The sequence below is a fragment of the Apteryx rowi genome, unplaced genomic scaffold (genome assembly GCF_003343035.1).
Source record: "Apteryx rowi isolate R43461 unplaced genomic scaffold, aptRow1 scaffold_70, whole genome shotgun sequence".
NCBI classification, from domain to species: domain Eukaryota; kingdom Metazoa; phylum Chordata; class Aves; order Apterygiformes; family Apterygidae; genus Apteryx; species Apteryx rowi.
The window spans coordinates 2,019,020-2,044,317 of record NW_020450983.1 but is presented as its reverse complement, the minus strand read 5'-3'; the positions used below and the strand labels follow the sequence as shown (position 1 = coordinate 2,044,317).

Sequence of the window (25,298 nt, the reverse complement as noted above, 5' to 3'; positions counted from 1 at the left end):
GCACAAAATGAAATGGTTTTAGTGTCACTCATCTTAAACCCTCCATAGCTGCCCAGGGCATGGGTGTGCCCTGTGGGTTTGGTCCTGCTGTTTGTAGGAGTGTTTGGAAGCAAAGCATTTAGAGCTAGGCATACTTCTAAAGCATACAACCTATATGAATTTATCTCTAGACAATGCCAACTACTTTCTGTTATCAGACATTGGATCACTTACAGATAATTAGTTTACACTTCTGGAAAGAAAAAAAAAGCCACAAAACGTCAGGATTTAATGGCACTTAAAATTCTGTGTCTTGATTTTTAAAAAATAGACATTATTTCTAGACTTCGGAAAACCCTACTTACAGCAAACTGTCCTCAATAATTAGCAAAACAACCACCACCACAAAATACAAGCCCATAATTCAGATCCTTCTGCTATGAGCAACCTATTTGGTAGCTGTTGTGATTTGCTCAGGAGCTCTACTCAAGAAAAGGCACTGCAAGAGATCAGATTTTTCCACATAAATGATTGTCAGAGAGAAAGACTGAGATAAAAGAACATTATCTTTGAAACAAGACCACCATAAGTATTGTGCAGGAGGAATCTGTTTTCCCAGCACAGCACAGTCATAGTACCTGCAGGAAAATTTCCTGCTAGAATGATTTTTCATTAGCTTCTGAGTACCATTGGTTGCCTGAAACAGGACAACAAACTTGATGATTAATACTGTTTCTAAGAGTAAATTGAAAATTCTGTTTAACTAATACATAGCACTCAGGTCTGGCACTCTCAAAGAGTACACATTAAACCAGAAGAGATCCTTGACCACAGGCTCCAATAGAGCATGAATAGAGCTGCCATTAAACAGGCTGTAAGCATGAAGTACTTTCTTCCTTTTAAGTGGGGACTAAGTATAAAAGTTTGCTCTGATGGATACTGTCCCCTTCTATCCAATGATTCCCTTTCTACAGCTGAACAAAAGAAAAACTAATTTCCAGCCTCCTTGAATCCATCCACATTCTCAAAAGCAATAAAGGCTGGACTTCAAGCACTGTTACTGAAGAAAGAGTCCAGGTGACCAAATTACAGCAGTCAGTACAAAGGTCTGAAAAAGCAGCTACTTCTCATAACAAGAATGAGAAAATAGAATGGGATCTTGGGACAATTTATCCCCAGTGGAACAGTATTAGTACATTTTTGTTCATGTTTTAGCCAACTTTGCTGAAGGTAAACACTTTGGAAACAAGTTGCATTACAAAGAAAACCTGTTCTTGTTTTCTAGCTTTCACACATACCAAAAAAAAATAAATAAAAGAGTGAGATGAGGCCTATAGCAAAGCCCTCATTTYGCAGCCATTCAGTGTGACCTGAGGGAAAGCAAGAGGTCTATCCACTTCCCCCTCTGCAACTCCAACCTAGACTCAGACCCTGAAATCATGTCAAAGGACTGTATTTGCTCCCCAGATTTCTCTACCTTGAGACTACTTTCTGTCCTCTTATAGAAATGTCCCTGCACTTTTTTCTTTCCAAAAGAGAAAAATGATAAAAATCATTAAAAATTTGTAAGTATAGACTTTAAAAAAAAATAGAAGAGAGAAAGAAAGACTTATGCTGCTTTTAGCACCTAGCTATTAAGAGCAGGTATCTGAAATTGTAGGTAGTAATTTCTGATGACTTTGAGATGCCTAACTTACATTGAAATCAATAGCAGCCACACAATTAGACCCTTTTAAAAGTCCTACAGCTCACCTACCTTTAAGCATTACCTATCATTGCACATGTAGCCCAGTCCCCTGAAGAGAAGCAGCCCCTTCACCCTTGTCCTGCACTTTCTCTTGTAAGCCCCAGGTTTACCTCCTGGGGCACTAAGGAGCCCCAGCCGCTCCACGGGCAGGCTGGCAAAGCCTTCTGTTCCTGAGCTGCACCTTCTTAGCTTGCTAACTCAATACATCTCTACACAGTCCAGGAGCCAGTGGGGTGGTTACCAACAGGTTGCCCTCATTTATAAATTGCCTTCTTATCTCTAACTGAATATGCACCACATGTGTACTGCTTGCAGTAATTATTACATTTAAAATGGATTGGAATTAACAGGAGGCATACAATGAATTCCAGTTTTCTACGCAGTTATTTTCTGTGTTCATCAGAAAAAGCTGAAGACTGGAAATATGCCAGATGCATTGTTTGACCAGCTGTACCATAAGATCGTACGGAACCCTGTAGAACAGTATAATGCTATAAAGAAAGCTAAAGCTGCTTACTGTGTAGGTTTGACAAGGAGAATCACAATAACACAGGAAAATCTTGATTTCTGTAAAAGTAATTATACTACCATATCTTTCAATCTCAATTTATTAGCAAAATCACTCATTATCTGACTGATGTTCCTGATTACTTAACCATGCTAAAAGAATGTTAATCGGCAGTCTTTTCACATGGAGTTCCCCTTAAAATTCTATGGAAATGCTTTAATTGTTTCCTTTTTTTTAGCTGTGTGCTACAAGGTGGATGGTAAACAGCTAAGAAACATTAATACAAGTAAACTGATGTCAGTAATTAGCTGCATAATTTAAAAATCCTTTGTTTTTCACAGGAAGAGATGCAGAATTATTATTGTATCAGAAATATTGCTATCCTCAAAATAACACTGAAAATTTTGGGTGTCCCCAAACAGAAATCTCATCTATATATCTAGTTCTACACATTCTTTAATCTGTCTTTCCTCTGTTTTTCCATACCAGCTTTAGTGATTTCTTTACTGAGAACGTGCAGGTTTACTCTGTCCTCAGTGGTTCCCATCAAGCATGTGTCCCTTTATCATCAACATTTTGTACAGAATAATATATTCTAGTATCTTCCACCCACAAACACCCATGAATAAAAATAGTATTTTGGAACTACAAAAAATAGATCTTCCCTTGAAAAACAAAATAAAACAACTTTCATTCACTTTGCTTAAGCACACGAACTGGAAAATACACATGCTCAAATGCATGTYGTACCTTGAAGGAACCTTGAACTATAGTGAAATACTTCTGTAGAGAAGTATTGATTATCTTATTGAAAAATGATGTCATTTTTGATGCTGACAGCCTATCAGCTCATAATGCCATATGCAAACTAGCTTCCAAACTGTCTCATTAAAGGTTTTACAATCTGTTTAAACATTAAAAGTTTTCTTTAAATATTAATAAGTTCTTTGTTAAGGTGATAGTTTGCTCTTTACAGCACAGCAGCAGATGCCACCAGTTGGCTAACWTATACCAGTTGGAATTAAAACCTATGGGCCACGTTTTCACTGGCAAATGGAGAAATGCATAATGGAATTTCAAACAGAGACATATGCTGCACTTTCTTTGAAAGATGCACTGAATGACAAATGAGACTCATACATGTCTTCATCTGTACAGCAGAGTCAAACTGTATGGGTCTATGCAAGCTACTGCAGAATCAAAGAGCTGATTCATGTAACTGTGCAGATCRTGTAATTTTACTTCAGCCACGACTGTTATTGTGTCTCTTTTGATCTTGTCACACGGGGTTTGAAGAGTGGCCTCTGAAGCATTTCTCCTTCCTGTGCGTAGCTAGCTGCTCGTCCCCAGTTTTTAGATCTGTGTCTATGCAGAGCCAGCCTTTCCCCTTAACTCTGTAAAGCACATCTTCCAGATTTCTCATGTTTTTTATCCAAATGGATCATCAATTCCTGAACAGTATCCCACATTAAGAGGCAGGGAAGCTGCTTAAGGATGATCCTAAAAATGAAAYAAAAAAAAAAATCCAAGCCACTACCCCAAACTCTGCCATATAAAAGCAGATTAGTGGTCCTACTAATTCAACATATCCAGCTTCAGAAATTCTAAATCATACTGCAAAATATAATTATAGGATAACATTCTGCCAGGGTAGAGTAGTTAAGAGTTGTCTTATGAACAATAAGTCTTTAAGAATAATAAATGGAATTTAACATAGTCAGGATCCCATGGTATTCAACACTAGTTAGAGCAAGAACAGTTCTTGGACCGTGCGCTCTCCTTAAGTTAGAACAGGGTGAGGTCTTGTGTCCTTTCCCCTCAAACCTCTGTTAACAGACTTACAACAAAACAATACATATATGGAAGACCCTGTACAAATATCCACATCACAGAAAGAAAAGAAGTGATTTAATAAGTATCCTTCTATCTTAGAATAGGCAGTGAATAAGAACAAAGCAGCATGTCATCAGAAAAACCCAAGCAAATACTTTCCTGGTTTTCTAGATTAAGGTAAAAGTGAGTCTTTCCTGATTTGTGGTTCTTAAAGGTCCTCTAACATTTTTCGCAGAAAAAAAACTGTAAAGAGAGACATCAGTATGGGTGAATGGAGCCTACACTGCAACAATTTCTGTAGAACGGGTTCAAAGAGAGCAAACAGATGTTGTCCTAAAGTATGTCAGATTTGCAATGGGATGGAAAACTTACAGTGATGAGCATCAGATAATTTTTTACAGTCTTGCTTCTTGCCAGAAAGCATGCAATTTGACTTAAAAGAAAAGACACCATAGACTTCGTAGGAAGCTTTTTTTTCCCTGGTAAGCTAAAGGCTCTCATATTGGTTACTAGCTCCTAATATTTCAAAGACTGTCTAAATGAATTTCTTTCAAACACCCAAAATTGGCAAGGAAGGAAAATTGTTTTTTGAACTTGTTTGAAGAATTAATATTAGAGAATATGTCCTCTCAGCATATTGAAACAGAATAAATTGTATTTGTCCTCCTTAGAAATGGAATTGCTTGCTTGAGGTTAGGACTGTGATGGCAAGTAACAGAAAAAACACTTGGAACAGATGAAAAGAGGGAGATGAGATTGATTTGGTGTTTTTTTCTTGAAGCATCAGCAGAAATTTCTCTAATTCTAACATAAATGAGAAACACAAAAGATAAATATATATTAGTTCATTGCAACTTTAAAGACAACTGGATTACATCAATAACATTACTACTACTCTTTGAGCAGAAGGAGAGTTTAAAAGTGTTTAAAATGTTTTAAAGTGTCTAAATCTCCTTTGTTAGCTGTGTGGCAAAGCATGCTGAAATTGGCTTTAGCAAAGCCACAAATTGTTTCTTTCTTTTGCTGATTTTTTTACTGTTGTTCCATATAGCTCTTAACTGTCTGTGCATAATGTCACCACCTCCCCTGATTTGTGATTTACTGCACCAGAAAGATAACTTCCAATAAAGTATCTTTCTAGACATCCAGAACGTCATAAACAGAAGCTTCATTTTTTATTGATGTTGTTATTATTTTGCAGCTTTTTTACTTCTTTTTTTCTCTACATATAGCTTATTCTCTGATCTCAGCTTTATAAAAGGACTACCTTAATCCTAGACAACACATGCTGCTCTTCATTTCCCATTACCATAATTATTCCTCTATCAGCTAATGGAGCAGCCCTTGATGTTCCCAAAGATTTCCAGGTTCATTCCTAAAAACAAAGATTCCAGCACCACCATTAATTGTTCTTTAGTCCCCTTCAAATCCTTCTCCMACTACAATTTATGCCCCATCTTGAGCAGAACCCTTCCTCAATTCTTATATAGTAATATAGTACTGCTGAAGTAAAATATTCATAATCTAAACTGCAGTAATCCCTGAGCACAACATCTTGAGACAACAGAGCACTGAGGAGAGCACTGAGGATCCCTCCTTCCTTTAACTGGACATATGGCTGTGTTGTACGTTTGTGCCTGCAACATCTCAGTTCAGGAATTTAAGATAAATAAGCACTTTGAAAATGGTTGTTTCTACTTTGTGAACCAAATAATAATATCAATTACAAGCTCTAGGAGCAAGAATAGCTTCATGCTCTCTGTTTTGGCAATACCTTTCACTGAGATGTCATTATGGGGCATTTTTAGGAATAACATAATGAGTGATTTAGAGTAATAATAGCTGATCTTGCTATGAGGGAAGGAAGATCTGAAAAGGTTCTCCCCCTGACAAAATGATCCCTATTGGAAAAAAATGACAAAGTTTTCAGAAACCCCTTTCCTAGGCAACCTAGAGAGAGTAATGATAGAATGAATCATTTTTCTACAAATTAGATCCAAGTCTACTGAAGTCAACACACAGATTCTCATGAGGCTCTGAATTTCGCTATACTACCATAAGTCGACACCAAAGTTTCTACTCCTCTCCCTGCCTTACATATGCAAGAAATGAGTCTCAGATTTTGAACTGAGTCCTTACTTGTCAATTCATTGATAAAATGGAATAACAACATACTTTCTGAGGTTTAATTTTAATCATGTAATTAATGATGTTGACAGATTCATTGCAAATACAAACCAGCCTAAGCTTCCATTCACTCCTGAGGTCAAACCCTCTTAGAAATTCTGAAAATTTTACCTTTTAAGTCATTCTCTAGTTTTCATCCAATAGCTAGGAACAAAAAAAAAGGTTTGAATTTAACTACCTAATTTTAAACAATTTTGATTTAAACTTCTTTTGTTCAACAAAGCCTTTCATTCACCCATGGCATTTTTAATAACAGAAAGGATTTGCCTTGATGTCTGAGACCAACATTTTTTCTTTACTGTTGCTAGTCAGTAGTGTGTTCTGTGCCAGTAAGTTATCAAGCTTCTCCCACACTGAACTTTGGTGGAGCTGTTTAGATTATGCCACAAATAATGAACAGTATTGTGAAAATGCAAAATAATTTTGGCCATTCCTCTCCCTTGCTGCTACTTTTTTTCTTCATTTATGTTACCTTTTACTTTCCCACTTCTTCCTCAGCTCTTAGGAATCTTTTAAACCTCCCAGGTCTAGAGGGAAATAGGAAGTTATTGTGTGCCTTCCATAAACCTGTTGGGGCAAAATTCACTGAATTCAATAGCAAAGCCTACTGATATAAAAAAAGCCAGGATTTTACCCCAGGACACAGAGATCTTCTAAGAATCTCCCTCTGTTAGTTTGTTAGTAAGTTTGCAGTCAAACAAGCTCAGATAGCACCATAAACAAGTTTATCTTTTGATAATGAACTTCATGAAATTGAGTTACTTCTGCTGATTCTTTCAGCTAAGCAGATTCTAGAATTTAGTGTTATATGACTATGCTGCAAAGATTAATTACAACTGTATAAAGATTTCAGACAAGAGCTTCAAATTCAAACCTCCTTTTTCTGATTTTGAAACCTCTAATCAAAAGAGAAGGACTAAATAAGGCAATTAGGCTATAATAAAGGCTTCTAGAATCTTAGAAAAATTATCGCAGTCTGAATCCTCACAGCATTTTAATTCAAAATAGTTAGGGAAAAGCAGTTCTCATCAGTTATTGACTTATCAATATCCTTGACTTCATGAAACATTTTTGATAGCTGTGTTCTAATTTAATAGCATTATTCAAATATTGTAAATTTTATGTCCATCACATAACAATGTCCACCTGGGATTTTAATAGCACTCTGTCACCTCCAAATCTAGAGTCAATTTTATACCCCAGATTCCCAGATGCTGTTGGACTATTGAAATTCTTCCTCCCTGTTTTGATGTCATGCAGGAATATATCGCTGTAAGATGTAACCCCTAGACAGGTGGCATTCCTATATGTTGCTAGCAAAATTGATGCAACTAGAGAGGACTTGCAGGTAGATATGGGTGACTTCCCTTCAACAGGTATTAAATTAACTGAAAGAATATAATATTGGTCAGTCCAAAACAGTTAGTGAATAAAAGTCACGGAGTTTTGCTGGAAAGAAGTTTTTGAAATAAAGTTCAGCTTTTAGCCAATACTCTAGTACTAATATTATTTCCTTGAGATGAAAGAAAGCTTTTTAAAAATGCTGGGATTTGAGAAACGTTATATTTTTCTTCTYCCCAACCACGAGGAGACTGTGGTATAAAATATGCTCATTTTCTCTTTTTGATGCTTCATTAAAGAACTGTGTTTTTACTGCAGCAGAGATTGCAATTTAGTGTGTCCCATCTTGCAGGTGCACTAATTACTTAGCCAGATAATCTCTCTAACACTCAGTGAAAATTTAAGTATTTCTATAAAATGGAACAATGTGCAAAACCCATTTGGGGCAGCTTGTTTCCCTAATTGGACTGAATCTAATTGTGGGGGGAGAGAAGGAAGGAGAAGAAAAAATAAAAAATGCTTTCTTTTTCTTGCTCAAAAGATAAAATTAATATAGTTTTTATATTATATAAGATGTTTCACTTGACTTAAAATTAAATACTGCTATAAAATAAGTTTAGTGGTTACAGCAAGGCTCAAGGTGTAAGTAACTCACATTCCTTCCTTCCTCTGCCGGTGCAAACTGAACTGCAAGTGACACTTCCCAGAAGAAAGTCCCAGCTTGAAACTGATTTTTTTGCACATCCCTCTTAGTATTTACACTAGCTAAGAATAACATAAAGCCTCAGCATATTTGGTGAAGGATGAGTTTTTACATAAATACATATATCAATTTTAATAGACATTTTTAATATCAATCTTTTGTAATATTTACTCTTTACAGAGGAAATAACAAAACAAAGCAAATACCAGCGTCAGTAACTCACAGAGCTAACACCTAAACCAAATGCATGGGTTGGCTCTGCATTGATCCTACTGTAATTAATATTAAAAAAAATAGGTATGTTTGGCAAAACTCTACTCTGAGATGTGTTGAGATTACTTCAGATTTATATTAGCGATTCATTAGAACTTTTACTTTAAAACCTTTAATAGATTCATAGACTTTGTGGAGAGGTAGAAATGGCAGATTACAAATGAGATTTTTTAGTTTAATACAGAAAAAATGTGTTATTACTATGTGTATATTAAAATGGTTTCTAGTATAAATTTCTGGCAGCCTTAGGGAAACTAATGGCAGCACATGAGCACTTCAAAGTCAACTTCATTTACACTAAAAAGAGGTTAGTTGTCTTTGTGGGAGGTGAGGGAAGGGAATTTAAGGTTATGGACAAAATACTTCCTGGAACACAAATATTATCTGACATCTATTTAATTTTTTTCATGCAAGTAATCCCACTTACAAACATGTATGTTGAATATAAAAGACATTTTTGAGAGTCATTTAAGTAGACCATAGACCATGGACCACAGTATGGACCTTGCTTATGGACACTCAGTCAAAAAAAGGGATTTTCAGAGGCTAATGTGAATGGTACAACTCTTCTTGGAAATCCTTGAGTGTCCCAGGAAATTAAGAATTCAAGAATAAAGCTTATGCCTTCTATTCTTCTGCTTCTCATCAAAAGGTCTTGACAGCTCATCTTTAAAACAGTGACAGAAACAGCAGCAAACATTGGTGCAAAAGGCATGACCATTTGGGAACGTGCCTCTGTGGAAGCTGTTCCCTTACGGGGCACTCACAAGATCCCTTTACAAGAAATTGTTTTGTTCTGATGGGACTTACGCTACACAGCACTGACAGTTAGATGCTTAATGGAGTATCTCCAGGAGCTCTGCATAACTATTGAACAAAACACAGAAACTGAAGAAACGCTAAATAAAAAATATGCTGAATACAGGGATAAAACAGTGAAAGAACTGAAACTCTTGGGAAATCTAGAGGAGAGTGGATGAGTTTTACATTATATCTATAAGCACTGTGTTCCAGGAAAACATAATTAGATATAGCTTTATTTGTGACAATAGCTAGTTTTGAAGCACTTGACATTTTTAATATTTTTTGTTAAGTCAGGGTGAAAAATTTGACTGGCTCCACTTCATGAATAAATGCAACATATGAGTAATATGCTTTTTAAAAAAGAGAGCAATCTATATGGGGGATACATAAGACTTTATGAATGAGGCTGACAAGCTAGCCTTGCCACTGTAAGGAGCTGAGTGCCTCATTAGAGACCATGTCAGGGTTGTGACTGCAATAGGAAGGAGTCTGTTCTAAATTAGCTCTTGAAATAGAACCTGGATTTTTGCTATACGAAGGAAGTAAACTGGGTCGGATTTAATCTTCTAGCATGGGGGCAGTGTTCTGATACTGGAAGATCAAAATACTAAGAAATTAGAGATAAGACAAAAAAACAGCACAATTCAGCAGCTATATTCACAGAAAAATGCAGTTTGGATTGTACTTGCTGTTGCAAACAAACCAGATGATGGCCACGAATATGATTCAAGAACAGCAAGAGATTAGAGTGTTGCATGTATCTGATACAGATGATATGGCTAGAAAGYGTCACATATGCTGTAAAGTGTTGGCCAAGAAAACTAACAAACAAACCTATGCTGGTTGCACTGAAAACACTAGCCCAGTGAGCAAAGTAAGTATATATTGCTCACGTTGATTAGAAATACATAGTCAAGAATTAAGGATTTATACTTTTAAGAATCACTTACTGAAGTCATTCTGAAGTTTGAAGCTGCATTAAGGTAGCAAGAAACAGGTTCCTTTTAGCCAGAAAAGGAGGTGAAGTTGCAGGAAAACACAATAGATATACTCTAACTGAATTTATAAGACATACAAAAAGACTGCATTGTGACCAGACTGCTGGGAGACAAGGGGTGAGAAGTCAAAAAGCAGTAATGTCATAAAAACGCTTCAGGCAAGAGTTAAGAGCTTGAATTTACTCTTGATGAGATAAAGCATACAAGAAAAGGAACGATATAGCAAAATCTGTTTTTCTTCAAAAATGTAGGTCAATATAGAGTTTGGACAAAAGAAAAAAAAATGTAGTTCCAGATTTTTTTTAATGAATCAATAATAGATGTACTTTATATTTCTTTAAGTCTTGAATGAGATTTTGTAATTGAAGAGTGAAACATCATTCAGCTTTAAAATTCTGGAGTACCTTTATCTTATCCCAACAGCTAAAGTGTATACTTGCCACTCCTCATAGTAGTGCCCTTCCCTCAAAATAGATTTATATATCACATATAAACATTATATTTTTATATTTTTTTATATAAATATATATTAAAAAAAAATCCTGTCATGAGATTCCTGATAGACTGTTTAAAGCATTAGAAAAATGTGTCACATGACATTCCAACAAAGAGGTGAGATCATGTTTGCTCCCAAAATGGAAATGCAAAGAGTTATCAGAGTGATTGCTCTGGGTCAAAGACTCCATACTTCGAGTCTGGTTTGACAATTGKTTTCTCTCATTATAAAATTTAAGTCTTCCAAAATGCAAATATTTTGTGTGTTTTGTTTTATGTTAATTTTGCTGTTCAGCAGTGCAGCACATAATGGGGACCATGGGATGTGTGCTGGGGATAAGTGATGGTGCTGCCATGGGGTCCAAAACATCTTCCCCTGTACTACTGAGTGTTATGCCATTTTGCCTCTGAAATTTGTTTTAATTAATGTTTCTGACAGCTCTCATTCTTCCTTTGTTAGATCTTAGTGACTGTTATTGGATATTTATTTTCAGAAGCACAAAGATATTACAAAAAATACATAAGCCCCATTGAAGATGAAGAGAAATATCTCCATAGTAACATTCCTGATAGAGCGACTTATGACTGTTTGTAGACAGACTTGACAAAATTAGGCCCTAATTCTGTATCAGGATTTGTTAGCATAGACTCCTGAGCCCAGAAGCAAACTCAGAAGAGTAAAGTCCTCATCTTCGCTCCTTTGTAGTTACTTGGTAGCAATGATTGATTTTTTCCAGGTGTGGCTAACATGAAAATTTATGTTTTATATTACTTTTTATATAATCATCTACAAATGCAATCAAGACCATCCCCTCAAGGCAAAGGGATGTTTTGGTTTTGTTTTTTTCACAGAAGAAATCCTGTCATAATGACACATCTTAGGCATACTTTATAATATGTTTAAATGGTATCTTAAATAGATTCATTTGAAATGAGTAATTGATATTGATATCCATGTAGTGCAATAAGAATTATCTACAGGATAATATTCCTGATAATAAAATAGACAATGTTATGTTTTAAAGGCACAGGTTCTTAAAAATCCACTTAGGAAAATTTTTCCTCTCTTGGCAGGGGCACATACCCATCACTGTTTTGCATAGACACTTGTGTAATCAGGATCTGATCCATTTCCCAGGTTCATCTGTGTAAACATGAGCGAATTTCAGTTCTTCTCTCAGCTTCCTTGCAATTTGCACTGAGGCTTGTATAACTTATTTGCTCTTTATATATTTTACCAGTTGTTTGTGTCAAGCTTTCATACACAAATGAGGGAAAAACATGCAAGTGACCATGATTTTAAAGCTAAAAGCACTATCAAAGACACCACATACACTGTATAATAAATTAAACAGTTTTAAAATCCATCCTTGAAATAGATTTCTGTTCCTTTTAGCTAAACAGTTCTGTATTCCAAGCTAATATTTTGGATTAACTATGTGACGAACAGAAGTTAGTTCCAGACATGAGTCATAACTATGTTCTTTCTCTCTTGCTTAAGTTGTTCGAGTTCATGAATTTCTTGGCTGAGAATGTCATCTTCTGCTACATGGGACTCGCACTATTCACGTTCCAAAATCATATCTTCAATGCTTTGTTTATATTTGGTGCATTTGTATCCTTTGCTTCAAATAACCATATAGGTATGTGTGCATGTATATGTATTTTTATATATACGTATAAAGAATGTGTGCTCCATGTGAGCCAAATTGACAATGAGGAAACCCATCAGTTTCTTAAATGCTAAAAATCAATTCTTTGTCAGGTCCAAAGACAACCGTCTTCATTACACGTATGTCAGTATCTGGCTCAATGCATGTGAGTGAGCGGTCTTGTGGCAGCTGCTATTTTGCAGATACGCTACAAGGCAAATAGCTTTAAACCAAGCGGGGAATTTCTGCCACTGGGCTTGATGTTAGGTTTTGAGGTGGAGTGGGAAATTGGGATGTGCGTTGGGGCACATCTGTGCGGACATCTGCAGGCGCAGAAAATCTTTTTGCCTGTCCAGAGCCAGTGCAGAGCTACAAACTGTAGAGCTGCCTCCAAAACATATGTGCTGTAAGCAGAGCTCTCCCAAAGCTACTTGAATGATACTAAGTCCTTAAAAAGCAAACAGTCCTGCATTGCGCAAAGCTGACCTTCTTTGTATTTGATATCTCTAGTGTACGTGGAATTATTTATGTCATCAAGAGTGCCTCAGAGACGGGTAGGAAAAAGACACTGTGTCTTTAATGCTGCCCTGTTTTCTCAGCAAAGCCTATTGCTTACTTGTACGGCGGTATCATTTTTTTTCATTCTGACAGTTCACACAGTGAATTTTTTTGGCTCAGAGCAGCAGCCCTTTGCTTATCACTTTTTGGTGAACTGTAGTAGCTTTGAAAGTTGGGACCAYAGTTTACCCGCAGCAATTTTTACATGCAATTTCCAAAAGAAATTCTTTTCAAGAAGAATCATACCACCGCTCCCTTGGCTACAGGTTGTTAGAGAGGGCAGAGAGGACCCTAGGAGCCTATCACTCGCCACCACCACCATGAAGCAAGTCCAAGATTGCGTCCCRCACTCCTAGCAGGGAGGACAGCTAAGTGTGGGAGCAGCACTCAACACCCCAGGTGGGAGAGTGTGTTGCAGAGCACTGCGGGGTCCTGGACCTGTTGTTTCCTCTCACTGTGAGCCAACAGGCTGCAGTAGCTTGCAGCAGACCGGAGAGCACAGGGCACATAACCCACAGGCGAAGCCACCACAGCTAATGTGTGGGTTATCCCAAGTCCACAGGAGCTTTACGCCAGCTCCTGGCCCTGCAGGTATGATGCATCCAGACGTTGCCACTCAAGGGCTTCCTCTGTGCTACAATCCGCAGCATGTCCAGGCCCTTAGAGCCATAACTGAGCCCGAAGAGTCACGAGACAAGGGGAGGAGGGAACTCACTAAAAGTGTCTATAAGGAGTTATGATTGTCCTTTTTTTAATCTGAAATAGCCTCATGTTTCTAATTAAGGCAACTTTTGTGATAGCTCCACAGAGGAGTAATAAAGAGGTCCTTTCTAAAAATCTCCAAAGAAAAGAAAGAAAAAAAAAAGCAAAGAGTGCAGAATATAGACAATATGAATTGTCAGGAAATAAGAAAGTAATCATGTCCAAAAGCACATTTATTCTTTGCAAATTGCTGCTGAAGGAGATAATACAATCTCTGCAAYTGATGACGGGCATTTTACTGAAAAACTGAAGATGAAATCACATGTGATACAGATGTGATGAGTAGAAGTAGAGTGATTGAAGTGGAATATATAATGATGAATTTAAAACCAGGATGTCTGGGGAGACAATCTCTGCCACTGCAGTTTTATAATGAAATTGGAACCAGAAGGAGTTCATGTGATATGTAAAATATGAAGTGAGATAATCTCATATGTATTTTAATTACACTTTTAAGCTAACTTTGGAGAAATAGTGAGTTAGCTCCATTTTTGTCAGTAGTTCCTCCACCATTTTCCTCAACATCTTACATTCTAGGTGGCAGTTTTCATAGCAAGAGCATGCAACATATATCCACTTTCTTTTCTTTTGAACTTGGGTCGAAAACAAAAGATTCCCAGGAACTTTCAGCACATGATGATGTTTTCAGGTAAGTGCTATTCTGCTATTTTTCATGTCTATGTTTAACACCTGCCATAGAATTAAAACTCCACATAGTCTCTTCAAAGCCACTCAAGCAAATGGGCACGTTCTCAGCTTCACTGTGCTATGGACCTATTTTAATCATCTGTTTGGAAACCTATTGYCCAGGAAGCTACACTTTGAACCCGTTGTCCCTCATCTGTCTCTACACTTCCCTGCCAATTTGGGAATATTCTGTTTTTATATTGGGTTGTTTTAGAGGCACTTGTAGTATACTATGCAGTATGCTTACATACAAGGAAACAAATATCCAACTTTGAAGGTGTTAGTACTGATGCTCACAGATCAGGCATGGTCTTTGGCAGTTCTTTTTAATTTCAAGAACAGTTATACCTCGAAACATAAGGCTAGCAGACTTTTATTCCACAAACCTATTTTGCATATATTCCAGCCTGATATGTGATTGCTTTACTTTCTAAATCAAGGTTTTACTGATTTTTAACTATGGTTAGCACTGTAGGAACAAAAAAATTCCAGGAGAGGGAGCTGTGTTCTACTCATCCACTGAACTGTTAAATCTCATCTAGAAACTATATTTTTGGACATGCACAAGCTAGAAATATTTCCACTTGACTTACTGATCCTAGTTAGAAAAAACTCTTTTGCCTATAAACTGAGAACATTTATTCACTGAAAGACAGAAATATAGATCCCACAATGCCATTTATAAAATCATTTCCTAAAATAAGGAAGTCAGCACTTCCTTTCTTTTTCTTGCTTTTTATATGAAAAATCAATTCCAATTTTGATGGATAAAGGTTCTTGATTGACAGCCTGGATATACACTGATCTATTTAACCACATAACAAGCAGAATACAATGGGCCATGTTTCAAGCTTCCTCATCAGGAATGCTCCTCATCAGGGTGCCTCATTTATGCCTTAATAATTCCATGTCTCTAGAGCGTGAACACAGTAGTTCACTTCTATATCTATTCAATCCTTCTGCTAAAAGCTGCCAATGAAAATTCAGTTAATACCAGCTAGATTGTAGGGAGAGATGATGACATACATCCATTAGGAACTAGTTTTCAGGCCACCTGCTCRTCTCAAATTGTTAGCAGTGTAGAATGTATATGTAGATCACTCTAATACAGCTAGAAGGCGGCCAACCAGACACCCACATGAACTGGATTCAGATCAAAAGTCTAGGAGTAAAAAGCTTCGTATCRTTAGTTATCTAGCTTCTGGGCCCTGTTTTTGATTTATTTTCCATCAGATAAAGTATGGATTAAAAAAAATCTAAAATATATCTTATTCTTTAACTTTTCTGTCCTCATGTTCTCCAGTGAAATTTCATTCTCCACAGAACTAGAAGTAGCCTGCAGCCAATAGCTGAAGGTGAGAACTCTCACTTGCACATTAGGTTTCCAATACAATCTGTCATCTGAGAACTGAAAATGGCAGTACTGAAAGCTCCTAAAATTTAAATGTTAAAATAGTCAGAAAAGTAACTTTTAACTGTTTTCAAAGAAATGCTGTATTTTGTGGAGAGGAATGTCTTTACAACACTTCCAAACAACAAAATGGCGTAATGTGCARTTAGGGCAAAAAAGACTGACTGCTTCTCACACTGCTATCAGCTGCAAACTTCACAACACATGTGAGATGTGGATTTTTCCATGTAATTGTACTTGTAATGTGCATTAAGATTTGTGCTCAGTTACCAATAATGTTCTAATTTACTATGAACCGATCACACTGTGTAGAGTGATAAACAGAGGAAACTGACTGCCAGAAGAGAAAGTCAGTTCTGACATGGGCAAACAGGACACTGAATTCAAGCTTGGGAGGAACAGGCTTATTGTCCACAGAAGATCAGCACACATTTTGCAGCAATATTTTCCTATAGCATCAAGTTCTAAAAGATAGGAGGTCATGGGAAAATTTGGATTTCACTCACCCTAGCCTTACACACTAAGATGTAGAAAATAGAGAATTTGGGGTTGGTTTTGCTTTCAACTTTGTCATTTCCAAATACACCCAATATTTATTGTCTTGATTAAGTTTAACTACCATAGTCACCATGAATATCAAAGTCTGGAAAAAAAAACAGTTAAGATCAGGCAAGTACTTTGTTGATTAGCATTTGAAAATATATTACTCTGCCAAGAATTCTATTGAAGTCATCAAGTGCTACTTCTTAAGGAGTATTAATACGTATGAGGAAACGTGGAAGAGTTAGGCCTGGAAGTTGATTATGTAGCATTTTGATTTATTACATTCTTCATCTGTTTATGTCACTCCTCCAACAACACATTACGGAGGATGGATTCACTATTACAACTGTGTTTAATCATGATCCCTGATAAAATTCCAGTTCTGCTAGGTTTCTAGGCCCATTGTGAATCAAAACTAGATTAGTCCTTTTATAATTAAGCCTGAGCTTTTCAAATTAAGTTTAACATCAGCTAAAATGAGCAGACCAGCAGACTTTGCTCATGTGAAAAAGAAATATGTTTTAAATTATAAGGAATCTAACACTGTACACTAGGAGTCTATGCTGCATGAAAAAAAAATGCCTCATTTCAGTTCAGACCCTGATATGATGCCTTTAACTGGTAAAAAAAAAAATTAAAAGAAAAGGAAACTACATAGATCTGGATGGCTTTATTAATGGCAATAACATGTTTGATATTTGAGCATCACTGCCATAGGAGTAGAGTAAGCACTATTTCAGACTTAAAGTATCACACCTTCCACTCTTCTTCCAGTGTCTCTATTTACCTTTTTTGCACTCTCCTCTTCTCTCCAACATATAAATCAGCCAGTGAGAGGCTTGTGGGACACAATGCTGCAGGGGTAGTTGCTGTTAATATAGGACCTTGCAGCAGCAGTGGAGTCTGAAAGGGTGGAACACAAATGCAGAAGAAAAACAAAAAAGGCGRCCTGTGCACAGGCAGCTGTTGTGCAGGCACTTACAAATGCACACTCGTATATACATGGTGGTGGGGAGCGTCAAAGTGAAATTTTCCAGGAAGATAGATACGAAAAGAAATCAGCTAAACAGAAAATAAAGCAAGGCAGAAAAAGAGGGGAGRACTGCTGTTGAAACTAAAGCCCCAGATCTACACAGAGAAAGTCCCCTTTCCTGGCAGACTCTCCCCACACTGCCCACGAACACTACTGCCCTCCATGGTTCTTCTAAGAATTGGTTCAGGGTGACATGGTTTTGTGCAGCGCGAGCAAATGAGGGATGATGGCAGTAGGACGCACCTTACCTACCCTGTGGGCCTCTGAAGCTTTGCCCTTGGGTGCCTTTCCTTGGTGCCCACATGTGAAAGAATATCTCTTAAAGAGCAATTCCTAATGGCTGGCACAACTAGCAGATAAATCTGGTAGGAAATCTGTGATAGAGCCAAAAGGATCAATGGATCACAACAGAGACAGAGAGCTGCTGTCAGTGTAGCAAAACTCTGACAGATGAGGGGTGAAAATCTCTGCTAATGGCTCCTTTGAGCACTTTCCTCCTATTGAGCCTCTCCTAGCTGCAGTTGAGCTGCACCAATGTACATTGGAGTCAATCCTTCCATTGCTATTTGTTGGTATTTTTCCATGAGGAAATTTCCTTCCTTTCCTTATCTGCAGACTATTTCTGTGTCATATCATCTTCTGAGGTTGTTAAAAATTCCCTTCCTTAATTTGTATTGTTACCTGGAAGATACTTTGATATACTAGAATTGTGGTCCTTGATTCTTGCTGAGTCTTTGCATTATAGGCTATATTCACTTGCTTCCCACTGCTTTAGTTGGAAGTATATGTTTTGTTTGTTTGTTCATTTTATTTCAGACATATTTTATTTGAGGCTGAAACAGCACTTAGAGAGCATGATGAGCCTTTACAAATGAAAGACACAATGAAGGTACTCAATATTTCACAAAACTGAACAAATAACCAGGTCCAGCCCTCAAGTAGTGGAGGTTCTTAATAGCATATTAATTAACAATTCTTTTTTAACACTCCCTCTTCCCAAAAGAGATGTTCTAAATTTAATATTGCATTGACACTTGTGCTGCCATTATCAAAAGCAGCATTGTTTTCTATCTAATTGTAGCCACCTAGAATTTAAGCATTTTATCTGAGCTAGTCCTCTAGATTACCACTGTAACCAATGGAAAAAGACAGCTTCAATAGTGGCTTATTCTCTCCTACAGATACATGTTTAAAATGAGCTGATAGTTCTTCCCATGAGAGAACAGTAAACCATGAGCATCCTTAGAGGTGTCTGATAAATAAAAGCAAAGCAAGGGAAAGCCTACTTGTTGACTTCTGTGTCATTTTCATAAAAGCAGGGATATTAAATGTGCTGCCGCTGATCCATTCAGCTGGTGTAACTATAGTCTGCTTGCTGCTTGCTTGCACAAATTGCTTTGTGTTGTTCTGCGGATAAAGTGCCCATCGTCTATACAAAATATTTCACATTCTGGCTCCGTGCTCTTAAAGAGCCTCAGTGTTCTACTCCAAAAATAGCTGCTTTTAGCAGTTGATTAAATGTTTCTGCATAAACCATCAGTGCCTTACAAGAGGTTTAATTATTAGGTTTAATCTCTTGATATTTGCAAAGTGCCTTTTGGATTCAGTGTGTATTGTACACATGTAATGACTTCGCTCTCTGCAGCTTTCTACACTTATTTTGTGGGATTCTTTTTAGAAAACAATACAGAAAATTTAAATGTATAAATGAAAAGTATATATTATATTATGCATCCAGGAATACTGGAGGGCTTTTTTCCCTCTTTTTTTGTGTCACCCTGTGAGGACCTATTTAGTTAGCTTATTACTACATATGGGGCTTTTTTTTTTTTTAACTCTGTTAGTTTTTTCTCCACTTTTGTAGCTTTTTCTGTTTACTCAGTCTCTGTAGGTGTGTAATTTTACAATTATTGTAATAATTCTAGTACACTACGTTAGAGCTAAAAATCTACAGTTATCATGAATCCCCTTTTCAAAGACTTGAAAGCATTATTTAAAAGCTATTCACTGCTTTTTAAATCATGATTTTTATGACCGTTCTTAGCACACAGAAAGATATTAGAGAGACGAAATTTTCTGTTGCTTCAAGCAAGAAATGGGTAGCCTATTTGGGCACAGATTTTGATCCCAACACCCTTCCTCACTTATACTTTATCTCATGAATAGTCCCACTGAAGTGAGTGAAACCGCATAGGGAATAGATTTCTTTTTTTAATAAGCATAAAGCCCAGATTATTACTTAATTGGAAATTATTCAAGACAAAGAATTCAGTGGATGTAAAACAAGTGTGTGATTATTAGGTGACTATATCAGGGTGGTTTCATTGTCCGCTTTTGCAAAGTTGATTACACATGCATTAAACACCATGCTATCAATTAAGCATGATTTAGCATCTGTGACAAAGATGATCGTGGTCTGAAAATTTCCTCTGCCCTTGGAATAGGGTTTGGGCTGGAAAGAGGTAAATTTTGTTCCTCCRTCACATTAAGTTTGCTTGTCTTTCTTTTTAGGTTTACGCGGTGCAATAGCATTTGCACTGGCTATTCGAGACACAGAATCCCAGCCAAAACAAATGATGTTTACAACAGCGCTACTTGTTGTATTTTTCACAGTCTGGGTGTTCGGTGGGGGCACAACACCAATGCTCACATGGCTTCAGATCAGGTTAGTACTCTCTTTAAAACATTAACTATCAAAATACAATGAAATCAGTATGCTCAATCACTGAATTCATACAGCTTTCTAAGGCCTACTTATATGCTTTTTTATAGAGAGTTTTACAAGCACAAAGCTAGTGTTTRGCTTTGAATACTTCCTAAGGTCAAGTAGGTCTGGATCCCACCTGATAGAGGTAACTCCGGACCACAAGAAACAGGTTCTTCTCAAGCTCGTTATGGGTTTGGACCTAGCTCAGATCCACCCTTGCTTCCTAAGAGCCTGTTTCATTACCATTCTTTTTAAACACTATGAATAACTGTTAGAAGTGTTCTCCTTACTGCTGAAGATATTACACAAACATGTCATAAATAATGTATTTCTGAAAATATCACATTCACGCCTTCATAATACAAAAACACAGAAAGCAAATATGCAAGAAATATGCTTGCACAGCTTGGTGGAAGATGGTAGTGGAATCTGTTGGCATTCTCTAGGGGTAAGAGTGCGAGTCTGTGTGTGTGTTATCAACTGCAGAAAGGAAGAAACCATTTATTTAATTTTGTTTGTTCATAATTGCAAATGGGATTTTTAATCAGAAATGTAAGATGTGCTTTCACTGAATGTTAATTCTGTGTAGTCCATACAATATTACAAATGTTATTTCTACTTTTATTTGATTTATCTGATAGGACATACCAGCACATATGAATGTTCAGCCCAGAGTATATTTTTATATACCACTATTTATTCTCTCAGTTCACATATTATGACTGCATGATATCAAAACCGAGTTAGTTGCTAAGAACACTGCATTCCTTTGCAGAGGCTGTGTCACAGACCTGAACACCCTAATTCAGTGATTCAGCTCTGAGCTGTGAGAAAACTAACTACTGTCTGCYGCAGGGCAGACTGGAAAAAAATTGTAAGCTCTTTCTCAAAGACATGTGAGCCACTTACTTTCCTTTATATAAAGAATTTAATATGAACCACTTCTTAATTTACATTGCTCCTGTAAAATGCCAGAAACTCTTTGACAAATGCTAAGACAGGCATGGGGATTTTCTGTTTTATGTGGATGCTCACAGTGCTTGTCATTATGTTTTACACAATCCTTCCTCAAATGAATGAGCTGTTTAGTGTTTGCACACAGACCAAAAGCACATATACTGTAGTCTTCTACCTTTCCTACAGTTGCAGTTTTGGAGGTTAGGGACTGAGAAACCAAAGTTCAAGGAACCATCACACAGAGATTTCCAATGACAGCAAAGGACACACTATTTACACATCTATCCAGAAATTTCTTRACCATATGAAAATTACCACCACTGAGATATTTTAAATGAGTCCAGATTATTCCCAGCCTTCCTCTCAGAAGATTATCTGGAAACAGTTGCAGAATTTGTCTACTGTTTCTGGGTCTATCAGATTCTTTGAAAAATCACTTCCAGCACTGATCACCTTATAGCCCATACAGCTAAGATTAATAATTAGATATATATAACAGATATACCTGTTAATATACTAGAAAATCTGCCTGCATTGGTGTATCGTTCAGCCATTGATTAATTATTACTCATTGTTTTATACATGCTCCTTCACTGCATTATTTTTTAAATTACTTCATAATCACTTCGTATTCATAAATGACAATGAATGACATGGGAGGTTAAATGAGAAAAGAGAGGGAAATAGGAAGCTGGGATGGAGAGTGCTTAATTTTAATACAGTGCCCTGCCCAATGTGTTTTGTTGAAACCCCACTTTTAGTAATAAGAGTCTAATGCTATTGCTGAGATCTGGTTACTTCATAATCTATTCAGGATTCACTGCYGTGGTTTCTAATGTCACCAAAGAAAACCTCAGCACCAGTATAGGGTTGTAATTCACAAATCCTTATCATTTATTCTATATATAGCATGTGCTTTGCTTGTTTACAAAGTGATGTTTGCTTAACAAGCCTTCATGTCAGACTGTTGCTATAAAACACTAGCTGAAGATAACTAAATTGGAGCTTCAACAAAGAGCATAGATAAAAGCTTGCAGACAAAGGACTAGCGTACAGATTTACTGTATAAACATAAAATGCAGGCATCCATATGCAGCATGGGAGCTTTATATTTCCTTGATAGTTTGATTTTTCTCATGATCTCTCTCTCACTTCCATAATGTCAATCAATTGCTTTGCCATTTGGATATGCTCCACCAGTACAAGCCATCTTTCTGAGCTTTGCCAATTTTCCAGCGGTCAGCTACAGGGTTGCTCTGTATGGCAACAAAAACTGTGGCTGAGGAGGAATATTCTCCTTTGATCTTGTGGACTGAATCTCTCTGGATTACTAAAATAGGAGATGAAGAAATAATTTTGAGAATAGAGTATGGGAAAAAGGAGGTGGGGGTAGTAGTCACGTTTCTAGTCTACCGACACACTTAGGTCATTAGATGCATGTCCTCATCTAGCTCTTCAGAAAATTCAGTTTTAAGTGATCATTGCCAAGTGCTTTCACTAGCAAAAGCAATTTACCTGGATACAATGGCATTTCTTCTGCTTCTTAGGACTATCCAGAGGTGGAAAGATCTGCAAGAGTACAAATGAAGGAGACACCAAAAGTAGACAGCCATTATTGGTCTGAAATGCTTATGTCTTTCAGTATGCCTTCTGAACTCCAGCAGATCTACAAGGCAGATTTAGTAGCCAAAAAATTTGTTTTAGTAACTGGGACATAGATTTTTGTAGTATAAAGGTGTTAAGTTCCCACTTAATTTCTTGACACCAAAACACACAGCTTCATACACTGCAGACGCGTGGTCAAACTAAGATAACATATTTTGATGCCCTGATTTATCTTTCTAGTGAATATTTTTAACTGCCTTTTATATTTATTACACCCCTATGTGGAATTCTGACCTTAGCCACCAGCATTTGTCATCTTAGTCTTAAGTAAGCAATTTTGCCAAGTAATTATATTCAAAAGTGATGGTAATTGATACCAATTAATACCTGACTGGATCCTAGCAGACATGGGTTTGTTGAGAGAGCTATGGGGTTCCTCCCAATTACACTGCCTTGCTTGGGGCGCAATCCCCAGTATGTTTGCAGCTTTGCCTGAATGGTATTTGAGAGCTGCACCTACCCCCATCTTTTCTACAAAGTTTGGAGAGAAAGATTGTATTGGGAGGATTCAGCTCACGAAGTAAAGRAAGACTGTATCACGTGTACAAAATTGATATGACTGTCTGCGAAGAGCCCCCATGAAATGGGTTGGATGTCATCGATCACAGACCAAAGAGATGAAGCCAGTGAAACGCTGCATCTATGTCTATGAGTACAGGAGAGACTGGTTTCACACTAGCCCTCAAGTGTTCAGTCAGTGTGAATTTGCATCGGACACCGTCCCAGGGCAATTTGATACCACTTCTGGTGTGATTCCCCAGTGCTTTAGAGAATCTGATTCACCACTGTTGTCCAAATCCAAAGCATAGTGCTGGATCAGTTAATTTAAACAACTAGAAATAAAGTTATTCACATGTCAAAATTAAATAAGTACTTACAGGAAATGAAAAATGTATCAGTGGTTGCATTAAATTCACAATGACCACATCGGACATGGGATTTCCCTGTGTCACCTAAGAGCTGCCATAGAGGGGCCAAATCAGGAGACAGGCAACATCAACAATGTGGTGATTCAGCAAACGAAAGACCAATATTGAGTGTGCTTGTATAGCCAGTTAACTGTTTTCTCACAAAATGATTATCCAGAAGGTAATTTATTTTATGGAATGGGAGACATTCAGCAGATAATAAAAAGGAATATCTGATTTCTGAGACTATTTGGATGAACTGAATCTTATTCACATACTTTTTAATTTCTGCCCACTCTAGCCATGAAAAATAGGCTGCAGTTCTTATCAGTAGTTCAGGAGATGCAGCTCTTACCTCTTCAAGGTTGATCGTTAGTCTTATCCTAGAGATAACTTCCTAAGTTTACACGTTACTGACAGCTTACCCATATTTGGGGTTTAGAATAATAATAATAATAATAATAATAATGATAATGATAATAACAAATCTGTCATCCATTAAAGACAGGTAAAAATAACGTAAATTACAAATAATTAACACTAAGATATTTACCATTTACTCTACCATAATGCATTGCAGCTTTAGTCAAAGGAAAAGTCAGTTCACAAGATCTGTACAGCCTTCTTATCATATATTATTCTCTACACATTATACTGTGTTTCAGTGATTTATTGCACTGTCTCTGTCATTTACATTACAAAATTCTCATAATGGTGACCAAAACTCCTCATATATCAACAGAGTGCCAGGAAAAAAAACAATTTTCAAATAATAGTAGTAATAATCTTGTTAAAAGTCAATATTTGTTTCCATAATATCTGGAATTTCCATAATCTTCCACCTCTCCTCACATCAGTAACATTAGATGTTTTTCTTTTTTAAATTAAAATTCAGCTTAATGTAAATATAATCTGTCACTCCATTTTTAGAGAAAAGATGTGCCCTCACATAACTCCCACACGACTTCTTCCTAGAATATGTATGGCTTAAACAACACTTCCAAACTGTTGCCATATCATATAGTATGAATATATGTCAAAACTAACCATGCGCCACCAAAAAAGGGCTCTGTTTCATTTCCCACTTCATGCAGCAATAACACTTAACTACCTCGCAGGGTTGCAGAGGCCAGTTGTGCTGAAAGCTTTTATAAAAAGAAGCTTAAATGGACACCAGGAGTTCACCCAAGTTTATTAGGGTTCATAGTCCCAAGTACCTTACTTTAACAAATGAATTACATTGAAAGATATGTTCCTACTTAAACTATAGCTTGGATCTAAGAAAGATTCTGAATGCCCTGAAAATCTGACCTGTTAATGGCAGAATTTATGTTTACACATCTCAAATTTCCAAAACACAATTTTAAAAGAAATCCATACTAATCATTCCAGTTAATTTACTAATATATTTACCCATGCAGTCTAACCTTCCAAATGAGTCTTAAAACTCTTGACAAAGTCTAAATATTTTTAAATTTTGTTGTAAAAGAACAGGACATACATTTTCAAAACTTTCCTATTTACTTTAGCTGTCTCCCTTTTTTAGA

General features: G+C 36.8%; 1 protein-coding gene across 2 annotated transcripts in view; it reads left to right on the top strand.

Moving 5' to 3' along the window:
• Positions 1-25,298, top strand: part of SLC9A9 (solute carrier family 9 member A9) — a 221,239-nt gene that overhangs the window by 103,338 nt on the left and 92,603 nt on the right. For both annotated transcript variants that reach the window (XM_026086985.1, XM_026086984.1), the window contains exons 10-12: positions 12,370-12,483; positions 14,378-14,489; positions 20,026-20,179. In XM_026086985.1, the coding sequence (XP_025942770.1) occupies positions 12,370-12,483; positions 14,378-14,489; positions 20,026-20,179 (380 nt within the window). The remainder of the gene's footprint in view (positions 1-12,369; positions 12,484-14,377; positions 14,490-20,025; positions 20,180-25,298) is intronic.